At 40.3% G+C, this 25,530-nt stretch overlaps 1 protein-coding gene across 3 annotated transcripts in view; it reads right to left on the bottom strand.

Annotated features, from left to right (window-relative positions):
* The window catches only part of GALNT18 (polypeptide N-acetylgalactosaminyltransferase 18), a 386,803-nt gene that overhangs the window by 92,931 nt on the left and 268,342 nt on the right, over nt 1-25,530 (bottom strand). For 2 of the 3 annotated variants that reach the window (XM_074955061.1, XM_074955060.1), the window contains exons 7-9: nt 22,712-22,897; nt 14,972-15,109; nt 11,006-11,101 (exon numbers count right to left, since the gene is read on the bottom strand). In XM_074955061.1, coding sequence (XP_074811162.1) covers nt 11,006-11,101; nt 14,972-15,109; nt 22,712-22,897 — 420 coding nt within the window. Of the gene's footprint in view, nt 1-5,294; nt 8,294-11,005; nt 11,102-14,971; nt 15,110-22,711; nt 22,898-25,530 lie in introns of those variants that run through there. The other variant, XM_074955062.1, reaches the window with a different exon arrangement.

Consider the following 25,530-nt stretch of genomic DNA (forward strand, 5'->3'; position numbering starts at 1 on the left):
AGGTGAAGTGGACACACCCACCAGAGACACACCCAAAAACCTCATGCTGGGTACATTTATTTGAGAACCAGTGAAAATAAACAACAACATTAAATGTCTTGAATCCAGCCAATCCCCTGGAAAGAAATTCCAGAGAGCTCACTTGGCCCGAGTAGGATCAATAATCTTGCAGTCCTCACCTGGTCACTGAGGTCTTTGCCTGAGTTACAGTATGGACTTCAGCACAAGGCTCTATCTGTTTTTGTTATAAAATCAAGTTTAAAGAAGAAAACAGCTTCAAAAAATGTTGCAGCGAAGTTACACACCATGTGAGATCAAACACATGATGATTATAGTCTTTTCCATGTTGATCCACTACAAGGTCTAGTTCAGATGTCTTTACATCTGAATATATTACCTAGATGCTAGTCTTGCCTACTGCATAACACAGGCCAAAGAACTTCCCCCAAAATAATTCCTAGAGCATATCTTTTAGAAAAATATCCAATCCTGATTTAAAAGTTGTCAGTGATGGAAAACCTATCAGGACCCTTGATAAGTACTTCCAGTGGTTAATTACATGCACTGTTAAATTTTTATGCCTTATTTCCAGTCTAAATTTGTCTAGCTTCAACTTCCAGCCATTGGATCCTGTTATAACTTCCTCTGCTAGATTGAAAAGCCCAATAGTAAATATTTGTTCCCCATGTAGATAATTATAGACTGTAATCAACTCACTCCAAACAGACTGAGCTCTTTGAGCCTATCACTATAAGAAATGTTTTCTAATCCTTTATTTATTCTCATAGCTCTTCTCTGAACCCTCTCCAATTTATCAACATCCTTCTTGAATTGTGGCCACCAGAACTGGACAACATATTCTAGCAGCAGTCGCACCAGTACCATATACAGAAGTAAAATAACCTCTTGAGATTCCTGTTTATGCATCCCACGATCACATTAGCTCTTTTGGCCACAGTGTTGCACGAGGAGCTCACATTCAGCTGATTATCCATCACAACCCCTAGTTCTTTTTCAAAGTCACTGCTTCCCAGGATGGAATCTCCCATTCTATAAGTGTGGCCTAAGTTCTTTACTCCCAGATGTATACATTTACATTTGGACATATTAAAAAACACAGTTTGCTTGCACACAGTTTACCAAGCATTCCAGATCTCTCTGAATCAGTGACCTGTCCTCTTCATTATTTACCACTCTCAATTTTTGTGTCATCTGCAACCTTTATCAGTGATGATTTTGTGTCTTCTTCTAGGTCATGGATAAGAATGTTAAATAGCATAAGACCAAGAACTGACCCCATTGGAGAGACATTCACTTGATGATGATTCCCCATTTACAATTAAATTCTGTGACCTATCAGTTAGCCAGTTTTTAATCCATTTACTGTGTGCCATGTTAATTTTATATCATTCTATTTTTTTTCACCAAAATATCATCTGGTACTAAGTCAAGTACCTTAGAGAAGTCTAACTATATTACGTCAGCACTATTACCTTTATCAACCAAACTTGTAATCTCATTTAAATAACATATAATGTTAGCTTGTCAGGATTTATTTTCCATAAATCCATGTTGATTTGCCTTTATTTCTTGATTAATTAAGTCTTGTATCAGTCATCCCATTATCTTGCCTAGGATCCACGTAAGGATGACAGGCCTATAATTACTCAGGTCATCTCATTTACCCTTTTAAAAATTGGCATAATATTGGCCTTCTTTCTGTCCTCTGGAACTTCCCCTAGTGCTCCAAAACTTATTGAAAGTAAACAGTAACAGTCCAGCTAGCTCCTTAGCCAGTTCTTTTAAAACTCCTGGATGCAAGTTATCTAGCCATGCTGATTTGAAAATATCTAACTTTAGTTGCTTAACATCCTCCAGAGATACCAGTGGAATGGAAAGAGTGTTTTCATCACCACATGCTGAAACTATATCATCTGTTTTACCCACAAATGCAGAACAGAAATATTGATTGAACACTTCTGTCTTTTCTGCATTACTAGTGATAATATTACTATTTCTATCTAGTAATGGTCCAGTACCATTGTCAGGATTCTTTTTGTTCCTAATACATTTTAAAAACTCCTTCTTATTGTACTTAATACAGCGGGCCATAAATTTCTCCTTGTGTGTCTCTGCTTCCCTTATGAATATTCTACAATTCCTAACTTCAGATTTATATTCATTACTGTCAACTTCCCTTTCTTTCATTTGTTATATATTTATTATAATGAATCAAAAAGTTATCCAGATATGCCCTCCAAACTACTCCACCCTCCCCCCAACCTGGGAATTTGCTCAGGTAAAATGAATATATAAACAAAGAACTCAAAGTCACAGTAAAAGAGAAACTATTTAAATTAACCATAATTACGAAACTGCATGCCCTTCCTCACACTGGATAATTAAGGAATGTTATATGGGATCATAATAAGATACCAAAACCTGATGGCATAATGAATTAATCATATTATTTTAGCTACTTGCTATTTTAAGGCTCCATTCAGTAAAAGCTTTTGCAGAGATTTTACCTTCTTTTTTTCCCAGCTTGACAGCTACAGTGCAGAGCCTACAGTGATTTAAAATTAATTTCTGCCTACAATGTACACCCACCTGCTCCCTATACTTGGCTCATGCTTCTCTCCTATCAGTGTTCTTTGTCTTCTTTGTCTACTCCAGAATCTAGGGACTGGATCCTTAGCTGCTGTAAATCTGCATTGGTCCTTTGAAGTCCATGGAGCTAAGCTGATTTTTACCAGCTGAGGATTTGGCATCATACCTATTGTTGTTGTTTTTTATATTATTGCCTATTTTGTTAGGCACTGTTAAAAAACCCATAGTAAGAAACAGTCCTTGCATCAAAGAACTTGCATGCACTTGGAGCAGCCTCCCAGTCAATGCCTGTGCCAAACTCTCTTCCTGTCCTCTTTAATAAGTGGCTAAAATCCTTTTCATTCCATGAAGCATTCCAACTATAACGGCCAAGCAGTAGCCTTTGCTTTCTCTGTATTATAATGTTTTAGTACTCATTGTGCCTTGAAACCAGATGTTCTTTGGAACAGGGACTGGTTAATTTTTTAGTACTGTAAAGCAGTCGGTATATTGAGGGAACTATGCAACTTCATAAATAAAATAAAAATAGTAATAAATCATATATTTTCCAACAGCAAACTCAAGAAACTCACTCTCTAGGTTTTGACATCTCTTAAGAGCATGGAGCCAGTCACACACACATTTCAATTTACAATTTGAAACTCATTTCACAGCAATGTAGCACTGACCGTTGTTATAAAGTTGCTCTGTCTTCTGCACATTCTTTTGGGCAGAATTCTCACAATTAAAAAGTTGGGATGTGCTTATTTTTTCAAAACAACGTGTAACACCATGTTCAAGAGAGAGGATATTGCATAGGGTCTGTGTGTAACCAATCACTCATATGTGCAAATGACAAAAATATTTATCATTTTCCTTGAAAACAAGTCAACTCCTTTCATAAACATCAGCTCTTAGTTCACAGGTGACTGACAGCTATGAATCCAGCTGTTGTGCCTTATATAATTCCTTAGAAAATTCTTTGTGAGAGGCTTCACTAGGCATGTCTCATCCATAGGGAGCTGATACTTCAATACTGAACATTTAAAGGTTAGTCTTTAATACAGATCTGCAGGTTTCCATATGTTCTTCAATCTGGTTTTACTCCCACTGAAATCAGTGGCCAAACAAGTATTAACTTAAGAGGTAGCAGAAGCATGCCCTCTGTTAGGAAAATTCCTCACATGATGTAGGTTTGTAATGCTTACAGGTTTTGTCTTGAAGCCGAGTGTTGTGTTAGGAACTTGGTCCTATTTGTGAACTACAAGAGACCTCATGATTTCTAAAAATATACATCAGTGCTGTTTCCCACAAGGAGCTCTTTACTGCCCTTGTGCTAATGAAATTTACAGGCACTCAGTAATTTTTCAGATAGAGGAGAAAGGAATGCATGTTCTTCTATAAGTCAGCCAGGGATCTAAACCATCAAAGCTATAGGCTTTTCTTAAATATTAATAATTCTCTGCCTCTAAAACTTGCCCTGACAGCAATACCCTAGCATTCTGTGGGCAGCAAAGGAAAGAATCCCAGTGAAAATGAGTTGTGTGTTCAGCTTAGCTTAATATTTCCACGTTTTGATACTAACTGAAAGGTACCATGAAAGGTCTGAACTGAAATGAAGGACACAATTACAATTCATGTATTAGTAATGTATAAAATGGTCCCCTCAATCCATGTAAACTGGTATGCAACAACAGGACTGGAGGGGATGAGCTACTTAAGGATTTATACTGCTTGGAAGCGACAATTTACGGAGATGAGAATATTTTCAACAGTATCCAAAAAGAGCTTGGCAATAGCCATTCTAGAAGTTACACTTGGAAAAGAAAACTAACAGATTCATAATTAATTGTTCCTGTATTGTTCCCCTGACCTCATTACAAATGGTTATGCATGAATTGCTTGGTTGGCGGAACATTCATTTGCTGCACTCGCTAGATGATATCACGACTCTTGAAAGGATCTGAGTGTTTTAGAGATGAGCCCAAAACAAAGTGCCACATCCAATCATCCACTGGGGGGGTCAAGGTAGAAAAAAAGAGCATAATCAGAACAGAAGAACGTAAGATCTAGATCCCAATTTTTCAACTGAGCCTATCTCTAGAATAGGTCAAACCAAAATCCTGGATGCGAAAAGCCAGAAGTTTAAAATTGGGATCTGAATATTGCTGCTAGGGCCCATCTCTAATTCTATCCAGTGGGTCAGCTTGTTGATTCTTATGAAGAAGCATGGTCTTAAACTTCAGTCTTTCCTCCAAATGAAACCAAACCCAGACCTTTCTTTAAGAGCGTATACTAGTTCACTTAAAGCAGACCTTTCTCCCAGGTTGTGTAATAGTGCTGGCAGGAACAAGTTGCATACAGAGCTAGCAGTGGGTGCAATGGAGGTAAGCACTTCATTCTTGATGACTTGGAAGTGACTTAGATTACAGCAGTTTAAAATATTTAGACCCAAAACATTTTCCATCAAAATATTTAATGAAAACAGATACGATTTCAATGAAGCTTTAGATTTTTTTTATTTTAAAAAATTCTAAAGGAAACAAAATGAAAATGTTCACTGCATTTTTAACTCAAATTTTCATTTTTCAAAAAACCAAAATGTAATTTGAAACAAAATGAATTTTTTTTCACTGAAAAATCTAAAACGTCTACAAAATTGAGAGTGAAATCATTTTCATTGTTTGACCAGCTCTAATGTAGTCAGCACAAGTTCCAGGTAGAATGCTTTCCAGAACACCTCCATGCAGACGCACAATTCCTGCATAATGACCATTGTTTTATTTTAAATTAACTTCTAACACATGTTAATATTGAAAAGCCCCAATGAGGGGCTAACTGTGAATGTTAAATCAAGATGTTTAAAATCCTTGTCAGCCCTTCCTGTTCTGGTGGGATGGAAGTGGAGAGCAGGGACTATGAAGAAAACAAACCATCCCCTTATTGCTGAGGATTTTCACTCACTATTTTTCTTTTTTATTTCTATTCCTTGTTTACTCCTCTCTCTGGAAGTGACAATCCTGACACCCTGTCATGGTGTAGCGTAGGCAGGATCAAGGAGCAGTGAAGTGATCAAGTTAGTTCTACTTCTTCTATCATAAACTCTTTGGGCTAGAATAGAGCCACACCAATTTACTCCAGCTGAGGATCTGGCCCTTTACTGTGTATCTACACTCTATTTTAAACCCACTGCAATTCATCTCAGAGCTCAGGTCTACAGAATCGGCTTGCAGAGCTCATGCCATGGAGCTAAAAAACAGCTGGGTAGATAATGCAACTGGGGCTGGAGCTTGGGCTCTGAAGCCTACCCTCCCTCCCCCCGGACTTCAGGGCCAGAACGCCCGTCTGAGCTGCAATGTTTTACATTGCTGCTTTTGGAGCCAAAGCACGATCCCTGCGAGCCCAACTCTGTAGACCCAACCTCTGAAACTCGCTCCTATGGATTTTAAAATATAGTGTGGCCCCAAACTAGCATCTTTCTCTCTTCTGTTTGACTGGTCAGCTTTCTCTCATTCCTCCTTGCCTTAGTCTCCCTCATCTCTGGCTTCTAAATCCTCCTTCCGTTCAAGATGAATTGCAGCATACAGTCGTCTCTCTGCTGCATCTTGGTGCCTTTACTTCATCCCGCATTCTGGGAACTTATGAAGCCCCATGGTGTAGAAAAAATGAATGTAGAGTTGGAGGAGTCCAACTAGGACTATGCCTTTATTAATATGCAAAGGAGCAAATTGGTGGGAACATAAATATTTATAGATACTTGGATAATAGCCACAAAATTATTTTACAAAGCTGAAAAAACTCTTTGCCTCTGGATACATTCCATTGTTAGGAAGAACAAACTGGGTAGGATTTATGCTTCCAAACATAACAGAAAGGAACATTTTCATCTGGAGTCCAATGAATAATTACATTGATTGAAAAGAATAAGAAGTTACTGAGTATTTTGTGTTGTGTAAAGTACACACCAACTCCCATAACCACTCGCAAAGTTTATGACAACTTTAAACATGTGCATTTAAATCACATATGTAGGTAAAAAGCCAATTTTCACCTTTCTTCATTGTAACGTATCCTGGTCTGCATATGTAAGTGTGCATATTTTCTCCTTTTCTCCATTGTTTCTATTTTACAAAACAATGATGAGCCAAATTCTCTGCTGCTGCAAATTAGTGCAGTTCTGTTGAACTTAATGGACCTATAGCAATTTACACCAACAGAGAATTTGGCCTCAAAATACTAAGCTGAAAATAAAGACAGGAAGCAAAGACTAGGAGTCCTGGTGGGATGGAGAGAGCTAGAGGCTGGGACAAATGACAAATTGGCCAGTTGCAAAGCCTGAATAACAGAAGACAAGATATGGGTCAGACGTAGTAGAAATTGGGTGGAGATGGTCATGTTGGCCTGGTAGCTCTTGTTAGTGGACAGAACAGGGGACTAAGAGTCAAGATTCTCTGGATTCTATTCTCCATTCCACCACTGCCTCACTGTGTGACCACAGAAAAATTGTGCCTCAGTTTTCCTATCTGTATAATGGTGACAATAATATACACACAGGCATAGTTATTCATTCATTCAAGTACTCTGAGATTCTTGTATGGAAGGGCTAATAATAGATATTAATTCTTTATAAGTAGTACAGCAATCATGTGAAGGGAGTTGGTAAAAGTTTGGTTAACCTCAAACATTTTAGGCTCACTCATTATTCATTCTAATGCCTCTTAAAAACAGCTGTTGTTTTGTGCAGTGAGACAAATCTCTGGTTATTCTATTATGCAGTCTGAGAGCAGTTCTTTGGGACTTTTGAAAGCATTATTAATTACAAAGGGATGTTTGACATACTTGCCACTGGCCACAAAACAGTGCTATGCACTCTTATATTTTAACTTCACAATTCCCTTTTCAAAGAGTGTAATCATCCCATGTGTGTGAATCATGCTAAAAGAAAAGGAGTAGCCATTTACACATTCCACAGCTATGCAATTTCAAGAGCTGGTGCCAAATAGCTTGACTAAGTGATGAGTAAAAGGGGAACTAGATCAGAGTCTTCAATTATTTGAAAGGGGTTAGCACAGAGCAAGAAATTATTCATGATGGAAAAAGAGGCTATAGCTAGAAGTAATGAGAAAAAAGGAAAATTTAGGCTGCATATCAGGGAAAACTTCCTGACAGGCTGTAGAATAGTCCTTCGAGGGAAATAGAGGAAGCTCTTTGGCCTGGAATGTTTAAAACTAGAATGGAGAAAATATTAGGAACAAATACTAGTAGCTTAGGGAAAAATCCTGAATTGTCAAGCAGATGGGCTAATGACCTAATGGGTCTTTTCCATTTTAACTTGTTTTTTATGATCATATGAATTCATCCTCATACATATTTCTAAGGGTTTTATTTAAGTCCACAAACACATCCTTTATTAAAATGCATTCTACCCCTGACTTATTTGCAATTAAATCTATCAAATATATGAATGCTGTGTGAAAACCAAAGTACTGAAATGCATGACAAGCCCTGAATTCTTCTCTTGGTCCGGTGCATCTTATGCTATTACCCTATAATGATTTTTCTGGAGTGTGCTTATGCACATTTTATTTATTTATTTATTTTACTGTGACTCTTCTCCTTGTAGGATACATGCATTGGCCTTGTGGTAATCGGCTATAAGAAGCTCTCTAGTCAGCATATCGGTGCACTTTGAAATGCAAGGGTCCTATAAGGAAAATGAAAGATCATCTCCAGTGAGCACTTTATACTAGTTTAAGAAGGAAGAAACCAATTTCTAAGAGAGGGAAAGGATTAAGGAAGTTGTAAAAATTGCATCACGGACCAGGGTAGAACATTGTTTAAACCACACAGTTTCCTGCACATTACCTCCTCTCCCTAATATTAGAATGGTCTTGGAAGAGCCAAAACGCCTGTCAGTCTGCGTCTACACTATGAGCCAGGGGTGTGATTCCCCTGCTTGTGTATGCAGACCTTGCGTGAGTATAAACAGCAGGGTAGCTGCAGTAACACAGGCCATGGCAGCAGAGTCATGGCTTAGCTGCACTGAGTATTCAGCACGCTCAAGCCATGCTTCTGTTGCCACTACCCATGCTCGCGGTGTAGACGTAGCCTAAGAAACGAGTGAACCTCGGACATGAGGCGTATGGGATTTTTCTAGCACAAGGCCTCACATTGCAACGCCTGCTCACACCAGTAGTCCTGGCCCCTGCTATGAGTCCCACTGACTAGTCTCACTGGGACTGCTCACATGAGTTGGGGGTTTAGGACTGGGCCAGTATTCCTCATTAAACAGTGTTACTGCTTTCCAACTATTTTTTTCTTCTTCAACAAACTTAACACTAAGTGTTAGGTCCATGGGCACAGGTGTGAGCTGCCAGACTACACAAAGGGACCTTGAACCAACCACTCCCTCTGTGCCAGATGCTGGGAAGAGGCTTGGGTCTATGCCATAAATACGAGGATTCCCTCTACACAGAGGACATCTTCCAGATGCCTATTCAGTAAAATGTATGGGTCCTTTGTGCTACTGTAGTGGCACACAATTTGGCCAAGTACATGTCCCTTAATGGGGAAACAGCAAGTTCCTCTTTAAAGAGAGATCTCACACATTTTCTAATCCCAGGCAGAGTCAGATAGTATCATAGCTTTAAAAAAAACCCTGAAATCATGTTAATGGGTGAGGAGATGCAAACAACACTGTAATTATGAAAGGAGCATGCTCCCATCAAGAGGGTTCTTCTTTCTCTCTCCCCCAACCCCATATTTTTGTTACCCGTATCTCATTTATGCAGAGCTTTGACTGACATTCAAAAATAGTTCACAGTGAATGCTGAACGGTGCTAACTAAGGGGGCTTTTTTTTTGCCACTTAACTATAATTAAAATTTCCAATTTTAATTTACAACAGTGTATGTAGACTGTTATCAAGCTGATATGCCAGAAGAGAATTATTGCACCTTCCCAGAAGGTGAAGAATCACTTGTGATTTACATCAGAGGTAGGTAGTTACTTAGCTAACAATGAGGACCAGCTTAAAAAGCTCCTGGAGGCAACACACTAGTTATCAGCATACTTATGTGAAAAATAAGCCGCAGTCTATGCAGTGGATGCATGTGATAAATGGGACTCTCTGATATTTTTCTCTTCATCATTCATAATTTACTCAAGCAGGATCCCTCTAGTGATCAATATTAAAAGCTCTCAGTAAAGGAAATCAGTGCAGAGCTGAAAATGCAGAACACATAACTTTGCAAGGTATTATATAACCAACACCAACAATTTCATCAGGTTTAAGTTTCCAACTAAGTTACCCATAGATGGAAGATCAATGTTACCTTTTCAATGTGCACTTGTTTATGTCTTAGCTAGCTAGTGTTATGATCCTCCTTTGCTGTGTAATCAAATCAAGTAATTGATGGTTCTATGAACAGCACCACATCCCACACATTTATATAAATGAAGAGTATCAAGGTCCTTTTGTACAATGCTTGCATAAAAACAACCAGAGCAAAATTTTCTGCTGATTATTACTAGGCACTAGGAAAGAAAGGGAGTAAATGCTTTCAATCACCCTCATGTATTCTAAAATGCAGGGGTATTTTGCTCTACAACATGTAATCAAAATATGACTATTTTTCTTCGATCAATTTTTGTTTAAGTGATCTTCCAATATCAACTACTTTGCACGGCCTGTCTCTGACAGGCAAGTTCTGGACCACGCAGGTGGTAGTTTAAATAGTTGCATGAGAATGCTTTTACATGTGTCCAGATTGTTAGTCACTCAAGAAGAGGCTATATGTTCAAACTCTTATTTGTCAATTATTAAATCCAGCTGTTTAAGTAAATGCACGGGCTTTGATAATTTGAGTCTGACCCATTCTGAACAAAATGAGCATGTGTTAGGGAAGGTAAAAAGGGCCTGGAATAAAGGGCTTTTGCAGGTATTAATTTATTTTTTGTACATGTCTGTAATGCACTTTGAAGTAGGGTGCTGTACCTTTCAAATTCCCAGAAGAAAGACAGTAAATACAGCAGCCCAAAACAGAAAATTTTGCTATAAATACAATTATATCTTCTTTAGAGCTTACTGTTGCATTTATATCAGGGACACAGTTAAAAGAGATAAATAACAAAAGCTTATGCCAACAATTCCTGCTAAATGTAGCACTAATTCATGCCTCTTGTTGCTTATAGTCTTCCAAAATGAATAAATAAGCTTCCTTGTCAAAGCACTAATTAATACACAAGTGATTCTCGACATTATGGCACAAGTAATGTTCCAATTTTCTATAAAATCTCTAACAAACAGCCTAAGGAGGTACTGTAGCAGGAAAAAAACATTGATGGTTACAATATGGTTCCTCCTACACAGCCTACTAAAAGCAGCAGCCATATATGAGATCATTACTCATACTAACCTGTGGTGTCATTCCATGGCAGATATACATGATTGGAATATTTTCTGTGTCTGGCCCCTGATCGAGGCACAAATCACTTTTCAGGGAATTCTGCAGCTAGAATAGACAGAGAGAAAAAGAAACCAAATGTGTGTTAGAACAGACTATATTTAATCATTTCAATTTCTTTGCAAGAAAATCATATTTACCTGAGAGAAGGAAACATTCATAATAAAGACACTTGTCTGTGTGAGGTTAAGAGTGCATTTGAAGAGAAAACAGCTGGATCAAATTCTTCCCTGAATTAAACATATGCTGTATGCTCTTGTTGTTTGTAGATTAAATCCTGAACTTCTTACTCAGTTTCTATTATATCAATGGGAGCTGAGGGCCCACAAAACTCCCTAAAAGTGCCCAGGACCACTTAGCATCAGTCCCAAATGGACTAAAACATAATGCCAGATTCTGATACCATTACTAATGCTGTACCTGTCTCACAAGCAGTCCCAACAGCATCAGTGGGCCAGATCCTCAGCTGGCATAGACTGGCATAGCTCCATTGACTCACAATCCACATTGCTACAAAGAATGAAGGATTTATTGGGCAATTTTTCTAAGAGCACATCACTCAGTTTCTGAAAGAGCTTTCCCTCCCAATAAAGATGAAAGGCTCTGCAAGGAGTCTCATAAGAAATTTACATTCTGAAGGACTTCTGATCACCTTGAACCTCTGGGATGGAGAATGAAATGAGTAAGTGAGAATTTAGGTACCACAGGATTATATGTGTAATTTATATGCATGGGACTCAAAGGGGCCCTCCTAGAAGGAGCACATATCTTATGAAACCAAAGTCTCAATATCCTGTATAGACAAACTATTCATCTCAGAACATAGAAAAGCAATGAGGTGAAATATTTATCTATCATTTAGTTTACTTTATACACATTTCCAATGGAGTAATTTTATGTACCTACAGCATTTCCATCTAAATTACTTAACCATAATAAACCTAATACTTCGCTGTTGTTCTGACACATTGGACAAAATTGGGCATACTGCCCAATGCTAGTATGATGCAGAGTTGCACCAAAACAGGGACAGCTCAGGGGACACTATTAATATTAACATTTCAGCAATGGCCTCAACTGAGATCAGATCCCTATTGTGCTAGTCAGTGCACATACACATAATGAGACAGTCTGTACCCTGAAAAGCTCACAGAGATACAGTAAGTGTGGGAGAAAGGAAGTATTATCCACATGTTACAGATAGAAAACTGTAGCGTAGAGAGATGAGTGACTTGCCCAGTGTCACACAGACAGTCTGTGGCTGAGCTGAGAATTACATTCAGATTTCCTGAGTGCCTTAACTATAAAACCATCCTTCCCTTTATTATTATTGACATTAATGACATAGTGCTGCCATTTTATTCCATTGTCACTATGGTTACTTGCACCTTCCTCTCTCGATTCAAGATCATCACTATTCTTGTTATGCTTCTTATGCTGTTTGAATGAGTAAAACTCTGCCATCTTCTCGACTTACTTCACTCTTTCCATGCTCATTTCTGCTACAGGCCTTCTCTCCTTTTTAGTGCCAGCATGGATATGAACTAGATGAAACAGTTCAATGATTCTACACACTACTGGCTCAAAGTGGACTGGTGGCCTTTTGAATTCTCTCAGAATCCACTGCCTCTGGGAGATGTCAGATAGGTACTCGAGGATATTTCAAATGAGATGGTTTAGAACAACACTAGTGTGGATGCTGGGCAAAAGTACAAGAAAGACTTCATATAGTTAGCGTGCATACCTGACCAACTGCACGTAATCCAGTGCTATCACACACTGCTTAGTTTCTAAGTGCACACATAGCCTAAATTACAATCTTACAGTGGATACTGGCAACATCTGAGTCTCCAGCTGATCAAATAATGAAAAAATGTATTGATTCCAATTTCCTTTTGTAATAATGCAGCATTTTTGTTAATTTTTTTCATTACTGACAACAAAATCTCCATCCCAGAAAATCAGATATCTTTGGTAAGTGCAGAGCAGTGATCCAAGCAGGTAAGCACTTCAATATTTAAAATCTAAATTAGCAGCTGATTTGCATTTCCATGGCACTTCTTCCTTCATTACAAGCTTAGCAAACAAGTGGAAAAGAAGAAATGAAGAACGAACAGAAGAGGGAACCAAATACCACTCCCTCTACGAAGATCAGGTGACAGTGTGTTTTTATTTCCTAATGCAGTGTCTCTTGCAAGCCTCTGTAACTCTAGAGCTCTAGAGTTCTCTCTAATGCTTTGTCATATGGTCCATTATTTTCAGGCATTTTTCAGGAGTACTCAGTTAGTGGAATAAGACTTCCCACTACAGCTCCCAGCTAAATTATGAGGCCATTAATGTACTGACATGCTGCGGTCAATAGATTATATCAGGCCCCGTGTTGTGGCACACTCATAATATATATGTATTGACCAGAGATGCCCTGAGGACTTATATATTTGGGCTCTTTGGTTCTGCATCACATAACAGTATGATGTACGAACACTCACTCTTGCTGTATACCAAGCTTATTTGGTATTGCCAGCATCCTTCTGTGGATGCTGAGACAGGCTCAAGAGAGTCAAAATCTTAGAAGGCCTGTTCTGTGCTTTTCATCTGTGCCTGTCAAATAAATGTTGAATTAGTCCAAGAAGGATGTGTCAAGTAACTCAGTTATTCCACCTGTGTGTTTCCTTTTTCACTCATTTCCTATTCATATCTGTGATCAAAAATGCTCCAGGCTTCTATGCCTGGCAGGAGAAATATGAACCCATTTACTAGGAAGTCTAATCTATCCTTAAAAGAATCTGGGCCAAATTCAGTTGTAGTATAACTGAGCACAATTCCAGTGAAGTCAATATCCTCACATCGAGGCCTGTCATATTTGCCTTATAACTTTTTGGATGGGTTCTTCTTGTCTATTTGACTTGCATGAAAAGCCAGCCCTATAATTTCAATTGACCATCCTCCCCAGCTCCCATTGGCTATGGCTCCCAGCCAGTGGGAGTGTGGAGCCAGTGCTCGGGGCGGGGGCAGCATGCAGAGCCCTGTGCTCTCCCCGCCTAGGAGCTGGCTGCTTCCAGGGCGCAGCGTGGTACCAGGACAGGTAGGGACTAGCCTGTCTTAGCCCTACAGCACCGCGAACAGGACTTTTAATGGCCTGATCAGCCCGGTTGAAAATCGGGCACTTGGCAAACCTAGATCCAACCGGATCTCCACGCTGACAAACTGCAGAACTCAGAGAACCCAATGCAGGATAATGGATGAGGCACTGGACTAGGAGTCAGGATAGGGGTTCTTTTTCTGGTTCTGTCACTAACCTGCTTTGTGCCCAAGGGCAAATCACTTTACCTCTCTGCGCTCATTTCCCCTACTATTCATGGTCTGTTTTCTCCATTTAGGTTGTAAATTCTTTGGGGCAGGTACTGTTTCTTACTATGTTTTAGTACACTGGCCTAGCACAATCAGGCCCTGATTTCAACTGTGGCCTGTTGGAGCTACTGTAACATAAATAATATGCAATGATAATAATAATCCTTAGGTGCATACATGTCTGTATGAACCTCTATATACATGATTTTGATATTATGTTAAGGGGCTTATATGTGAAAAACTAAGTGCACTGAGTGAATTCACACAAACTACATGTATTCACCATAATTTCCAGCCAACAGCTCTGTAGCTTCTAATAAATTATACCCCAGAAATCTTTCACTTTAACAAAATCTGTGAAAAGAACAGGCAAAAAAGATAATACACAGGCATGTATTGGCATGAAGTATTGTAGCACAACAGTCTTTTTCAACTAACCAGTCAGTCCACCAATTTAACTAGTGACTCCCAGTTTGATCTGGCTCTTATCTGGAACTACGCAGTGTCTGCATGAACTACTTCCACTATTATTCTTTTTTCTATGATCAAGGTAAACAGGATCCTTACCACCCCATAGGCGATCGTGTCTGAGTACATTCTCATTTCTGGATACACACTGACAAGATACCACCTAAAGGTCTTGCACTGCAGTTTTTTCCTCAGGGCCTTCCTCTCAGAAATATCACCAATGTCAATTCCAGAATCCTGTGCACATAAAAGGGTCAGAAAAACAGAAAACGTATCAGTGACATAAAAGCAATTCTTGCTCGTATAAAACTGTCTCTCTACTGCCATGCCCACTCTAGCGAGGAACAGTAACACAAGAGTTGATCTCTCCACTGGATCAACAACACTGGTGTAAAGTGATTCTGATGTCAATGGACGTTTCATAAATCCTCTGTTTAAAGAGGATGTGTACCACAGTATTATAAACACAGTTCAGATTCTTAGGGCCTCATTCAAATCCCACTGTGGTCCATGGAAAGAGTCCCATTGACTTATATGAGTTTTGGATCTGGATTTTAGTGAATGCCACTGTAATTCCCCAGTCCTTTTCGATTTTCAGGCAGTTTTCAGATCCAGAAATAATTGGCATAAGGTAGCAAGTTGCCCAGGAAACAACCTTATTGTTGACATTCAACTGTGGCCTATTTATTAATGTATTCCTTTTTCTGCCTATTTCTGAAGTCTGGCCTTGTTGTTCCATTGTGAAGATTAGAATTCCTGCTCACCTTTTTGAAATCTCAGCCAATCTATTTTATACTGACATTAAAATTTCAGTTGATGTTTTTGTTAAAAGCATTTGCAGAATTTCTCCCTCCCCTCCTTTTATTATCAGTTACTTTTATGGCTAACCCTCGGCTGGTGTGACACAATTTTGTGGAGTCCATGAAACATGAGTTTCATAAAAAGCCTGTAAGTGGAGCTCAATAATTTATCCCTTTAAAATCATGCAACGGAGATTTTTAGAGAGGGATCTAAATGCAAATCCATGGCCACTTTCTGACAGGAAGTAAAATGAGACATTTTACTGTAAATTATGTTCTCACATACAGCTCAATAAAACAGAACAAAACTTCTTATAAATAAACTTTAGAGAGAACTCGGACAATCTGTTTGGTTAAACAACAGGCCTTGCTTGAGTCATAAATGCCCGAAGTCTCTTCATTGTCTGCTGACATCAGGATTTTAAAATGATGTTCGGAAATGCTGAATTCTCTTTCATTGGTATATCAAAAGGATAGCTTTATAGGAGCCTGATTTTATAGTCTGAAGCACAGGCTGGTCTTTGCATCACAGAGTGTCTCTGTCAGGGGTCTGCAACCTTTCAGAAGTGGTGTGCCGAGTCTTCATTTATTCACTTTAATTTAAGGTTTCGCGTGCCAGTAATACATTTTAACATTTTTAGAAGGTCTCTTTCTGTAAGTCTTTAATATATAAATAAACTATTGTCGTATGTAAAGTAAATAAGGTTTTTAAAATGTTTAAGAAGCTTCATTTAAAATTAAATTAAAATGCAGAACCCCCCCCGGACCGGTGGCCAGGACCCGGGCAGTGTGAGTGCCACTGAAAATCAGCTCACGTGCCACCTTTGGCACATTTGCCTACCCCTGGTCTATGTAATTAATATTATTCGGAACAAGAATCTTTTACAATGCAGGCACTTCCTGACCGGCTTCCATACTGGCAAAGTCTATTAAAAATACCTTGCACCAAATTCAGGCCTGATGCAAATAGGTGCAACTCAAACTATGCCTGGCAGAAATCATTCATCTATCTTTATATAAAACTGCCTCTTAATTAACTAATTGATCTCTCTCCCCTGGTCAGGAATGTGACTGGCTACAGCAGTGGTTCTCACCCGGTGGGACCCTGGCCCACAAGGCCACCCTTTAGCACACAGCTGAGCTGGGCCGCAGCCGTGTGCTAATTGGGCCGCATGCGGCCTGTGAGCTGCGGGTTGAGAATTGCTGGGCTACAGCATCAGGTGCCCCTGAGACTTCAGCTCAAGCACTCAATATCTTACAAGTCAGTCTGAATCTTACCAGCAAAAACCTCCTATACACAATAGCTCACTACTACAGTGGGTATATGGAACTTGCATTTGAATGCTTTTCTGAATTTCCAAAACTATTGCTGCTCCTCTCAGCCTGTTCATTTCCTCTTTGTCAGATTACAGCTCTCTCTCTAGGTCACTGGTTCCCTCTTGACAGCTGCCTTTGTGCCTGTGGCCTCACATGACTCCTTTATCTACCCTGAGCTCTGTAAATTTACAATGTATAGTGATGCTCAGCTGCTCTTCTATTGGGTTCCAGTGCATCCCCATTCCTTTCTCATGCAACACAGTATCCTGCAGTGCTTATTGCTCCTCAGACTGATGAGCACTCTAAGGAGCCAGGTCCCTGTAAAGATGCAACCGGATCCTGACATGCAGTTGGAAAGGAAACCAACTTGCACACAGTACATTGGTTTGGGTATAGCAGAGGCCAGCTTGTATGTAGTGGGAAGCTGAGAATTGAATGTCACTGGAGGCATGGGAAAAAGCCACGGGCAAGACAGAGCAGATTGATAGAGCAGATTGATAGTTAATAATAATAATACCACCTAGATCTGCTGCAGTGCTTCTCATTAGTAGATTTAGTCTCCTATGGGCTGTAAAACTGCAGTCTCATTACAGGTGCTGGATGGTGTTGGTGGCCTGTGCTATACAGGAGGTCAGGCTAGGTGATCTAGTGGCTCCTTCTGGCCTTAAATTCTATCATTCTGTGAGACAAAGGGTGGATTTTTAGTTAAACAGCCTGAGTTAAAACTGACTCAAGGTCTTCTTTCTGATAAACCCAAGAGGCAGGACCTCTGGTCCTTAGGGAAGGGTTGGAAGGTCTTTGGCCCACTGAGGCCCCGTAAGACTGGGAGCCTGTTCTGAGCTGATGGTGAGATGAACTTGTGAAAACAAGAAAAAAAAACCATGTGTGGGGTCTGAAGGACTAATCACCAAAATATCAATTTATTTACACATAGTTGTTACCATAACAAGTCATAATTTACCATTGGTTACCACAGCCTGATTCTCAGATCTTCTGTATTTCTCCTCTTTACAGGAAACCCATGACAACACCTTGAATAACTACTGGTAAATGTTGAGATTTCCTGGTTACTACTATAAAGAAAAAGAGTACTTGTGGCACCTTAGAGACTAACAAATTACTCGTTTTCTTTTTGTGAATACAGACTAACACAGCTGCTACTCTGAAACCTGGTTACTACTATAGAACACATAGGTTGAAATGACCTTCACCCACGACTGACTGGTCACTATGTTAAAAAGTAGCTCGGAGGTGACAATCTCATTCTGTTAGCGATTCTATGAACCCACAAATCCCTAATCTCACAATCCCCTCCTACCTACCCCATTTTTAACATATTTCTGTTTCATTTGCTAGCTCAGAGGATGACTTCTTCTGAGTGATCCCTTCACTTGGCACTTCCCAAGTTTTGTTTCCATTTTAACATGCTTATTGAATCTATTTAGCTTGGTATTTTATGCTACACTCCTCATCATGGTATCAGAGTGCCTGAGGAAAGCTTTCAGTGCTTCAAATACAAAGATCCCAAGATAGTAGCCACTGCTTCCTGCCACATGGGACAAGCTCCCTCCTTTTAGCCTTTGATGCTCTGAAATCTTTGGACATGTTTGACTGAGGAGTGCTCCGCAGCTCTGGGAATTATTCCATGAAAAAGTAGGTTCTGCTGGGCATTTGCTACTTTGGAACAGCATAGAATCATAGAATACTAAGATTGGAAGAGACCTCAGGAGGTCATCTAGTCCAACCCCCTGCACAAAGCAGGACTAGCACGAACTAAATCATCCCAGCCAAGGCTTTGTCAAGCTGGGCCTTAAAAACCTCTAAGGATGGAGATTCCATCACCTCCCTAAGTAACCCATTTCAGGGCTTCACCACCCTCCTAGTGAAATAGTAGCTCCTAATATCCACCTAGACCTCCCCCACTGCAACTTGAGACCATTGCTGCTTGTTCTGTCATCTGCCACCACTGAGAACAGCCTAGTTCCATCCTCCTTGGAGCCCCCCTTCAGGTAGTTGAAGGCTGTTATCAAATCCTCCCTCACTCTTCTCTTCTGCAGACTAAATAACCCCAGTTCCCTCAGCCTCTCCTCGTAAGTCACAGCCCCCTAATCATTTCCGTTGCCCTCCGCTGGACTCTCTCCAATTTGTCCACATCCCTTCTGTAGTGGCGGGACCAAACCTGGACGCAAAACTCCAGGTGTGGCCTCACCAGTGCCGAATAGAAGGGAATAATCATTTCCCTCGATCTGCTGGCAATGCTCCTACTAATACAGCCCAATATGCCGTTGGCCGTCTTGGCAAAGAGGGAACACTGCTGACTCATATCCAGCTTCTCATCACTGTAATACATGCATACATGCATGGAAAGCCGTGGCTGATACAGGTGAACAAAAAAGTCCACTATAAGGGTTCCAATCCCTCTATTTTGCATGAATGTTTCATTTCTGTCCAAACACATAATTAAACATTTATACAAGTGCAACAGTAATCAACAATATCTGACCAGCCAATTTGCCTTTTCTTCCACACACCCACTTTGTGCATCTGCATTATCTTATTTTGCCTCTTTCTGAAACTAGCTATGGCTTGAAGAGTGTGCATAGTTTATATTCCACCCTTAATGAAGTCTTAGGATGAAGAAAGGTGCAATGGAGCTAATGCCACTCAGTAGGATATAGGACTTTGACATAATCAGTCCAATACTTTCCTTGCTCTTCATCCCTTTAGCCCTGTGCCCTACTACACTCCTGGTAATCTGCAGCACGGATGTTCCACCTGCTGCGTCAAAGTTATTTTTTGAATTGCTTCTTAAACCAACTCAAAAAATAGACGTTCTTTCTTTCTCTTTTCTGACACTTTTTCTGTACAAACAGCAGATTGCATAACTTCTGCCCTTTCGAAAGAGAGAAAAAGCCTCCCACACTAATGATGTTGGTTTACTTTTCAGACTGATTTGGTGCGTGCCGATGGGTGGAAGCCTGTACCATATCTTCCGCTTCCCCTCACCAACAATACTTGTGAAAGATCAGATGGTGATTTCATTAGCTTCTTTACTCCTACTGGAGTAAAGCTTCCTGATTCTTGAGGCCAGCCCTGATCCCAGTGAAATATCAAACTGCTGCCAGGTGCTTTAAAGTATTCAATTCCCCTAGTGGACTCTAAGCCAGTGCCAGATTGCCACAATGGAGCCAAACTCCACCATGCTCCATGCCTAATCCCAATATGTCCCCTATGCCAGGATTGGGACGTTGGAGGAGCAGGGCCCAGCCTGGCACATCTATACAAGAATATAGTTCCTCACTGTTAGAGGGATTTTCTATTAGCTCATTGAGGGCCCATATCTCCTCTGACATTTTTGGTATTAACTTTGCAGCTAATACCAAATCACTGCCAGGCTCAGGTTTCATAGATTTTTAACCATATGAAAACTAGAACATCTTCTACCTTGAAGATACCATTTTTATACTACTGTGGCACCTAGAGGCTCCAACTGAGACATGCTAGGGACATAGTAAGAGAGAGAGTCCCTGCCCGCAAGGGTAGGAGAAAGAAAGGAGTTTTATCCCCTTTTACATACGGGGAACAGAGGCACAGAGAAATTAAATGGCCTGGCCAAGGTTTTACAGAAAGTTTGTGGCCAAACTGGGATTTGAACTCCAATCAGCTGAGCCCTGGTCCTGACTCTTAGTCACTACACCACCCTTCCCCTGATGTTCCTCTTGATGTTTTCACTCTGTGCAGAGGAGAAACCTTATACATAAAAATGCCCGTCACCTCAAGGGGTCTGTTGTGCTGCCTACAGCAGGCTTCACTTTCTCATCCATTGCCACAGTGGGACGTTACACATATGAACCGCTGACACCATAGTCATCTAACATTCTACTGGGTCCGATCCTCTTTGCCCTCTTGTTTGCCACTGAGGAATTACTCAGCACAAGCATTACTAGGCAGTCTTTAGAGAAAGAAGTTGGGAACTTAAGGGATACAATGGAGATGTGGCTGCTGCTTCCATGCCAGTTACTGCCTTCCCCCTCCTCCCACCATCACCCAATTTCCAGAGGAAATTTTGCTTTGGTGTAAAGCATTTTCATTTTGTACTAGTTTTAGCTAATGTGATTTATTTTCTTCTGGTAGTGGCATTATATCTCCTCTCTCCTTCCCTCCCCAGATCTTCTGCTCTTAAGTGCAAGCACATTCTCAATAGTAATCAAACCAAACCCCGCCCCCCCCCTTGACCCAGCCAGATATGTAGGACCTCTAACTTTCTGTGTAGTTCCACAAGAGAGGAACTGGGAACAGTCCATTACTGAACTGGGGGAAAAAACTGTCTTTTCCTAGCTAAAATAACTTTTTTTCCTCAGGTGTGGTGAAACTAACTTAGGCAAAGTTCACTGTTTTACTTTTAGCACGAAAAATAGTAACAGGACAAATTATGCCAGTTTCACTGCAGCTGAAAAATTGTTCAGAAAGAGATTTGAGAGAGATCTTTTATTAATTTTAAAAAATTAAATTAAATAAATTGCTTGAGTTCATTTATTTGTTTTGTGCTATATTCTTTAGCAAGAGACAGCTGGAGGGAGTTGCAACTGCAAAGCAAACAGATTCATTTAAAGGAATCAAAACTAAAATGAGAGGCCAAATTCTGCTCTTGGTTATGCTAGGGTAAATTCAGAATAACTTCAATAAATTCTAGGAAGTTATAACCATATTTACATGAGTAGAACTGAGAACAAAATTTGGTCCTAAGATTACTCATCTGAGCAAAGATCACTTATGTGAATAAGTGTTTGTTGGATCTGGCCCCTGATGTATTTCTACAGATCAGTATGGGAGTGTGTCTATAGTCTGTATTTTTAAGGGGATGAACTAATTGACCTAATAATAAATAATATCATATATTCAATTTCTAACAGTTTTAAATCTTTTTCTTTATTGTTTATTTAGTAAATATAAACAGCACAGCATGTACTGAGGACTTTGACACACACATGCATTAAAGGCTATGTAGCATAGCTATAACATCAAGAGTCTGCTTTTACTAATTTTGGCTTACCATGCTGCGACTGCTGTTTGCTTTTTTTTTTTTTTTAAAGTAAGTGTTACTCACAGTAACATAAGTGGGAATATACTCTCCATATAGAGACCTAGAGCCATGAAATGCCACTTGTTCTGTAAGGGGATTTCCACCCCTACTAGGTGAGTCCCACTGGGTTCTTGGAAAAGAAAAATACACCCCTTCCAGCATGACTGGTAGAAATTTAATACTCCCCTATTGCACGACAGGGCTTCACTCTAACACAGGTAAAAAGTATACTAGATAGACACATGAATTTGAAGCTGAAGAGCAGCTCCATGTAAGCTTGAAAGCTTGTCTCTCTCTCTCTCCAACAGAAGTTGGATCAATAAAAGATATTACCTCACCCACCTTGTCTCTCTAATAACCTGGCACCAACATGGCTACAAAAACACGGCATATAAGCTTCATTTCTGGCATTCCTGCAGGTACTAACTTCAAAGAGCCTTGCAGGGTCAACAATGAATAAGAAAAAAGCAACACAGCAAGAAAGTCATTTTTAAATAAACTGCAGACCATTGAACTGCTCATACAGTAAGGTGCTACTCCATATGAATAAGTGTGGCTAAATGTAGTCCTAAACTAGAGCTCATATTTTGGGCCCAGAGCTAAGGCTATCCAAGCATGCCGGTAATCTTTGCAACCTACCTCTTGGGGTATATTCCATGCCATGTAAACATGGCTTTTAAATTCATCCATCCAGACTTCGGCCACTCTTAGAGCATTCCTTCGGACATGAGCAGTGAGGTCTTCTGTGTACGGCTTATGGGCTCTTTCAATATGGGCAATCCTGGAACAAGGCAGCACCTCAACACTACCTCCACATTGCCATACCTAGAAAAAATGTACAGTACTAGTTGAAGTCAGTAAACTGAGCCTACTATACAGTAGTGCAGTGTCTTATCACTTTCAACAGATATGTCTAAAACCAAAAGAGTTTCAACGTAATACTGATGTTAAGAGGAAACAACCAACACATATTGGGCTGTCCAAAAATTATGTTAGAACAAAGCTCATACTCCTTTAACAATTTTTACAGTATCACCTAAGCAGTTACTTCCAGAGACATCCTCCCTTAGCCAATACGCCCAGCCTCATGGCAGTGGTGGTAGTAGTAAAAATAAATAAATAAAGCCTACTTATTTAGCATTTATCAGTAGCTCACAAAACACTTCACAATCTTTAACGTATTTATCCTCCCAACACCCATGTAAGGAAGGGCAGTGCTATTATTCCCATTTTACAAATGGGAACTGATGTACAGAAGGGCTAAGTGACTTGCCCAAGGTCACAAAGGATGTCCATGGTGGAGCAGGAAATTACACCCGGGTCTCCTATGCCCTAGCCCAGTGTGCTGACCACTGATCCCAGCAGTATCTGGGTGCATTGTACAAGGCATATATATAACTGCAAACTTTTCCCTCAGAGAGGTCACATGTAGTCCTTCATACGCACACCCCACTGCTCAGAACTAGGTAACTTTAGAGGTGGGAAAACCAAGCCACTGAACTGCATGTCAGAAGATCCCAGAAAATCCAGATTCCAAGAGGCATGGAAAATAGATGTATCTTACATCTTGCTTTAAACACAGCCCAGATAGCAGTCAGATGTATTTCTTTTGAGACTGAATTCAAAAACCAGGGTTCACTACTGACAATGACCTATCCACAAGTTTCATACCTTGCAAATGATAGTCAATCCATTTATCACATTAGCTGGATGTTTCTATTAAAGTGTGTGTTGGTGTTGAGTATCACAATAGTGAATGGCTAATGCTTAGAAAGTGGTATTGCTCGTTGAGAATGTTGTCCTGGCTTATGATTTCCTTGCTTTTAAGTGTTTAGTGTGTCTGAGGAAATCCACTTGACCCTTAGTTCTTTGTTTGTTTTGCAGGGGGATGATATATCTACACCTTATATAATGGGAGCTTTATATTATAACATAATAGAATCAAGGCATCAAATTCAATATAAGAGACATAATGGCGTAGTGAATGCTCTTCAGGCAGAAACACAAATGTGCTGGAACTAGCCCCATTAGAGTCTGCTGAACTGAACCCAAAAGTTTGTGAAATCGATTTGGCAGAAGAGGCAGTTACTCATCTTGTGCAGTAACAATGATTCTTCGAGATGTGTCCCCCTATGGGTGCTCCGCTTTAGGTGTCTGTGTGCCCCTGCACCTCTAATCGGGAGATTTTTGGTAGCAGTGTCCCTTTGAGCCCCTGCATGGTTGAGCCTGCGCATGTGCTCTCCCTCGTGGTCTGCCTTGAGGCTATTTAGCACTGCACGGGTGAACCCCCCTCACTTCCTTCTCTACCACAGAACCCTATAGAGAACTCTGAAGTAGAGGGGAGGAGGGCAGGTTGTGGAGCATCCATAGGGACACACATCTCGAAGAACCATCGTTACTGCACAAGGTGAGTAACTGCCTCTTCTTCGTCGAGTAGTGTCCCTATGGGTGCTCCACTTTAGGTGACTCTGGAACAGTACCCACCACTGGAGGCTGGCACTTCAGAGAGGAGTCTTTTACTACAGAGAGTACTGTGGAGTCGAAGATGGTGTCAGCAGCCAAATCTTAAGTGATCGCATAATGTTCTGCAAAAGTATGGACAGAGGCCCCAATCATTGCTCTATAGATTGGGGAGATAGGGGTATCCCTATGGAATGTGACTGAGGCAGGAACTGATCTCATGGAGTGCGTACGGACGGAAGCAAGTTGTGCCCTTGCTAAGTGATTAATGCAACTAGAGACCCATTTGGATAGTCTTTGAGGAGATATCACAGAGTTTTTGGATCTTTCTGTGGATGAAAGGAAGAGTTTAGGGGATTTCCTGAAGTCCTTAGTCCTGTCCAAGTAGAATGCTAATGTCCTTCTAATATCTAGCATATGCACAATTGTCTCCCAGTTGTCACAATGTGGTTTTGGGAAAAAAACAGGGAGATGGATCTGTTGATTCATATGGAAAGTGCAGAAAAAATAGGGAGAAACTTGGGATATGGCCTTAGATTTATTATTATTATTATTATTTTTAAAGACAAAGGCCTTGAATGTTGGGTGTGCCAACAGGGCCGCTATTTCTCCTATGTGCCTAGCTGAGGTGAAGGCAATTAGAAATGCTGTCGCCATGGACAGGTGTAAGAGAGAACAAGTTGCCCTGGACTCGGAGGGAGGTCTAGTCCAAGCTCTGATAACTAGATTCAAGTCCCAGGCTGGAGCAGGTGGTGTCACATGGGGGAAGAGAGTCCCAATGCCCTTAAAGAGTCTACGCAGTAGTGGTTGAACAAACTCCAAGTGGGAAGCCATTTTCGCCATGAGATGTACCTTAAGGGAGCTGAGTGAGAGTTTAAAATGTAGTGCAAAATCAGAGGGAGGAAAGAAGAGGTTGGGTCTATCCATTTGGGATGGTACAAACTTGGAGTCATTTCCATTTTGTAGATAGGTATGTGCAGTGGTCAACTTGTGGTTGT

Source organism: Natator depressus, chromosome 6 (assembly GCF_965152275.1).
Source record: "Natator depressus isolate rNatDep1 chromosome 6, rNatDep2.hap1, whole genome shotgun sequence".
NCBI lineage: Eukaryota > Metazoa > Chordata > Testudines > Cheloniidae > Natator > Natator depressus.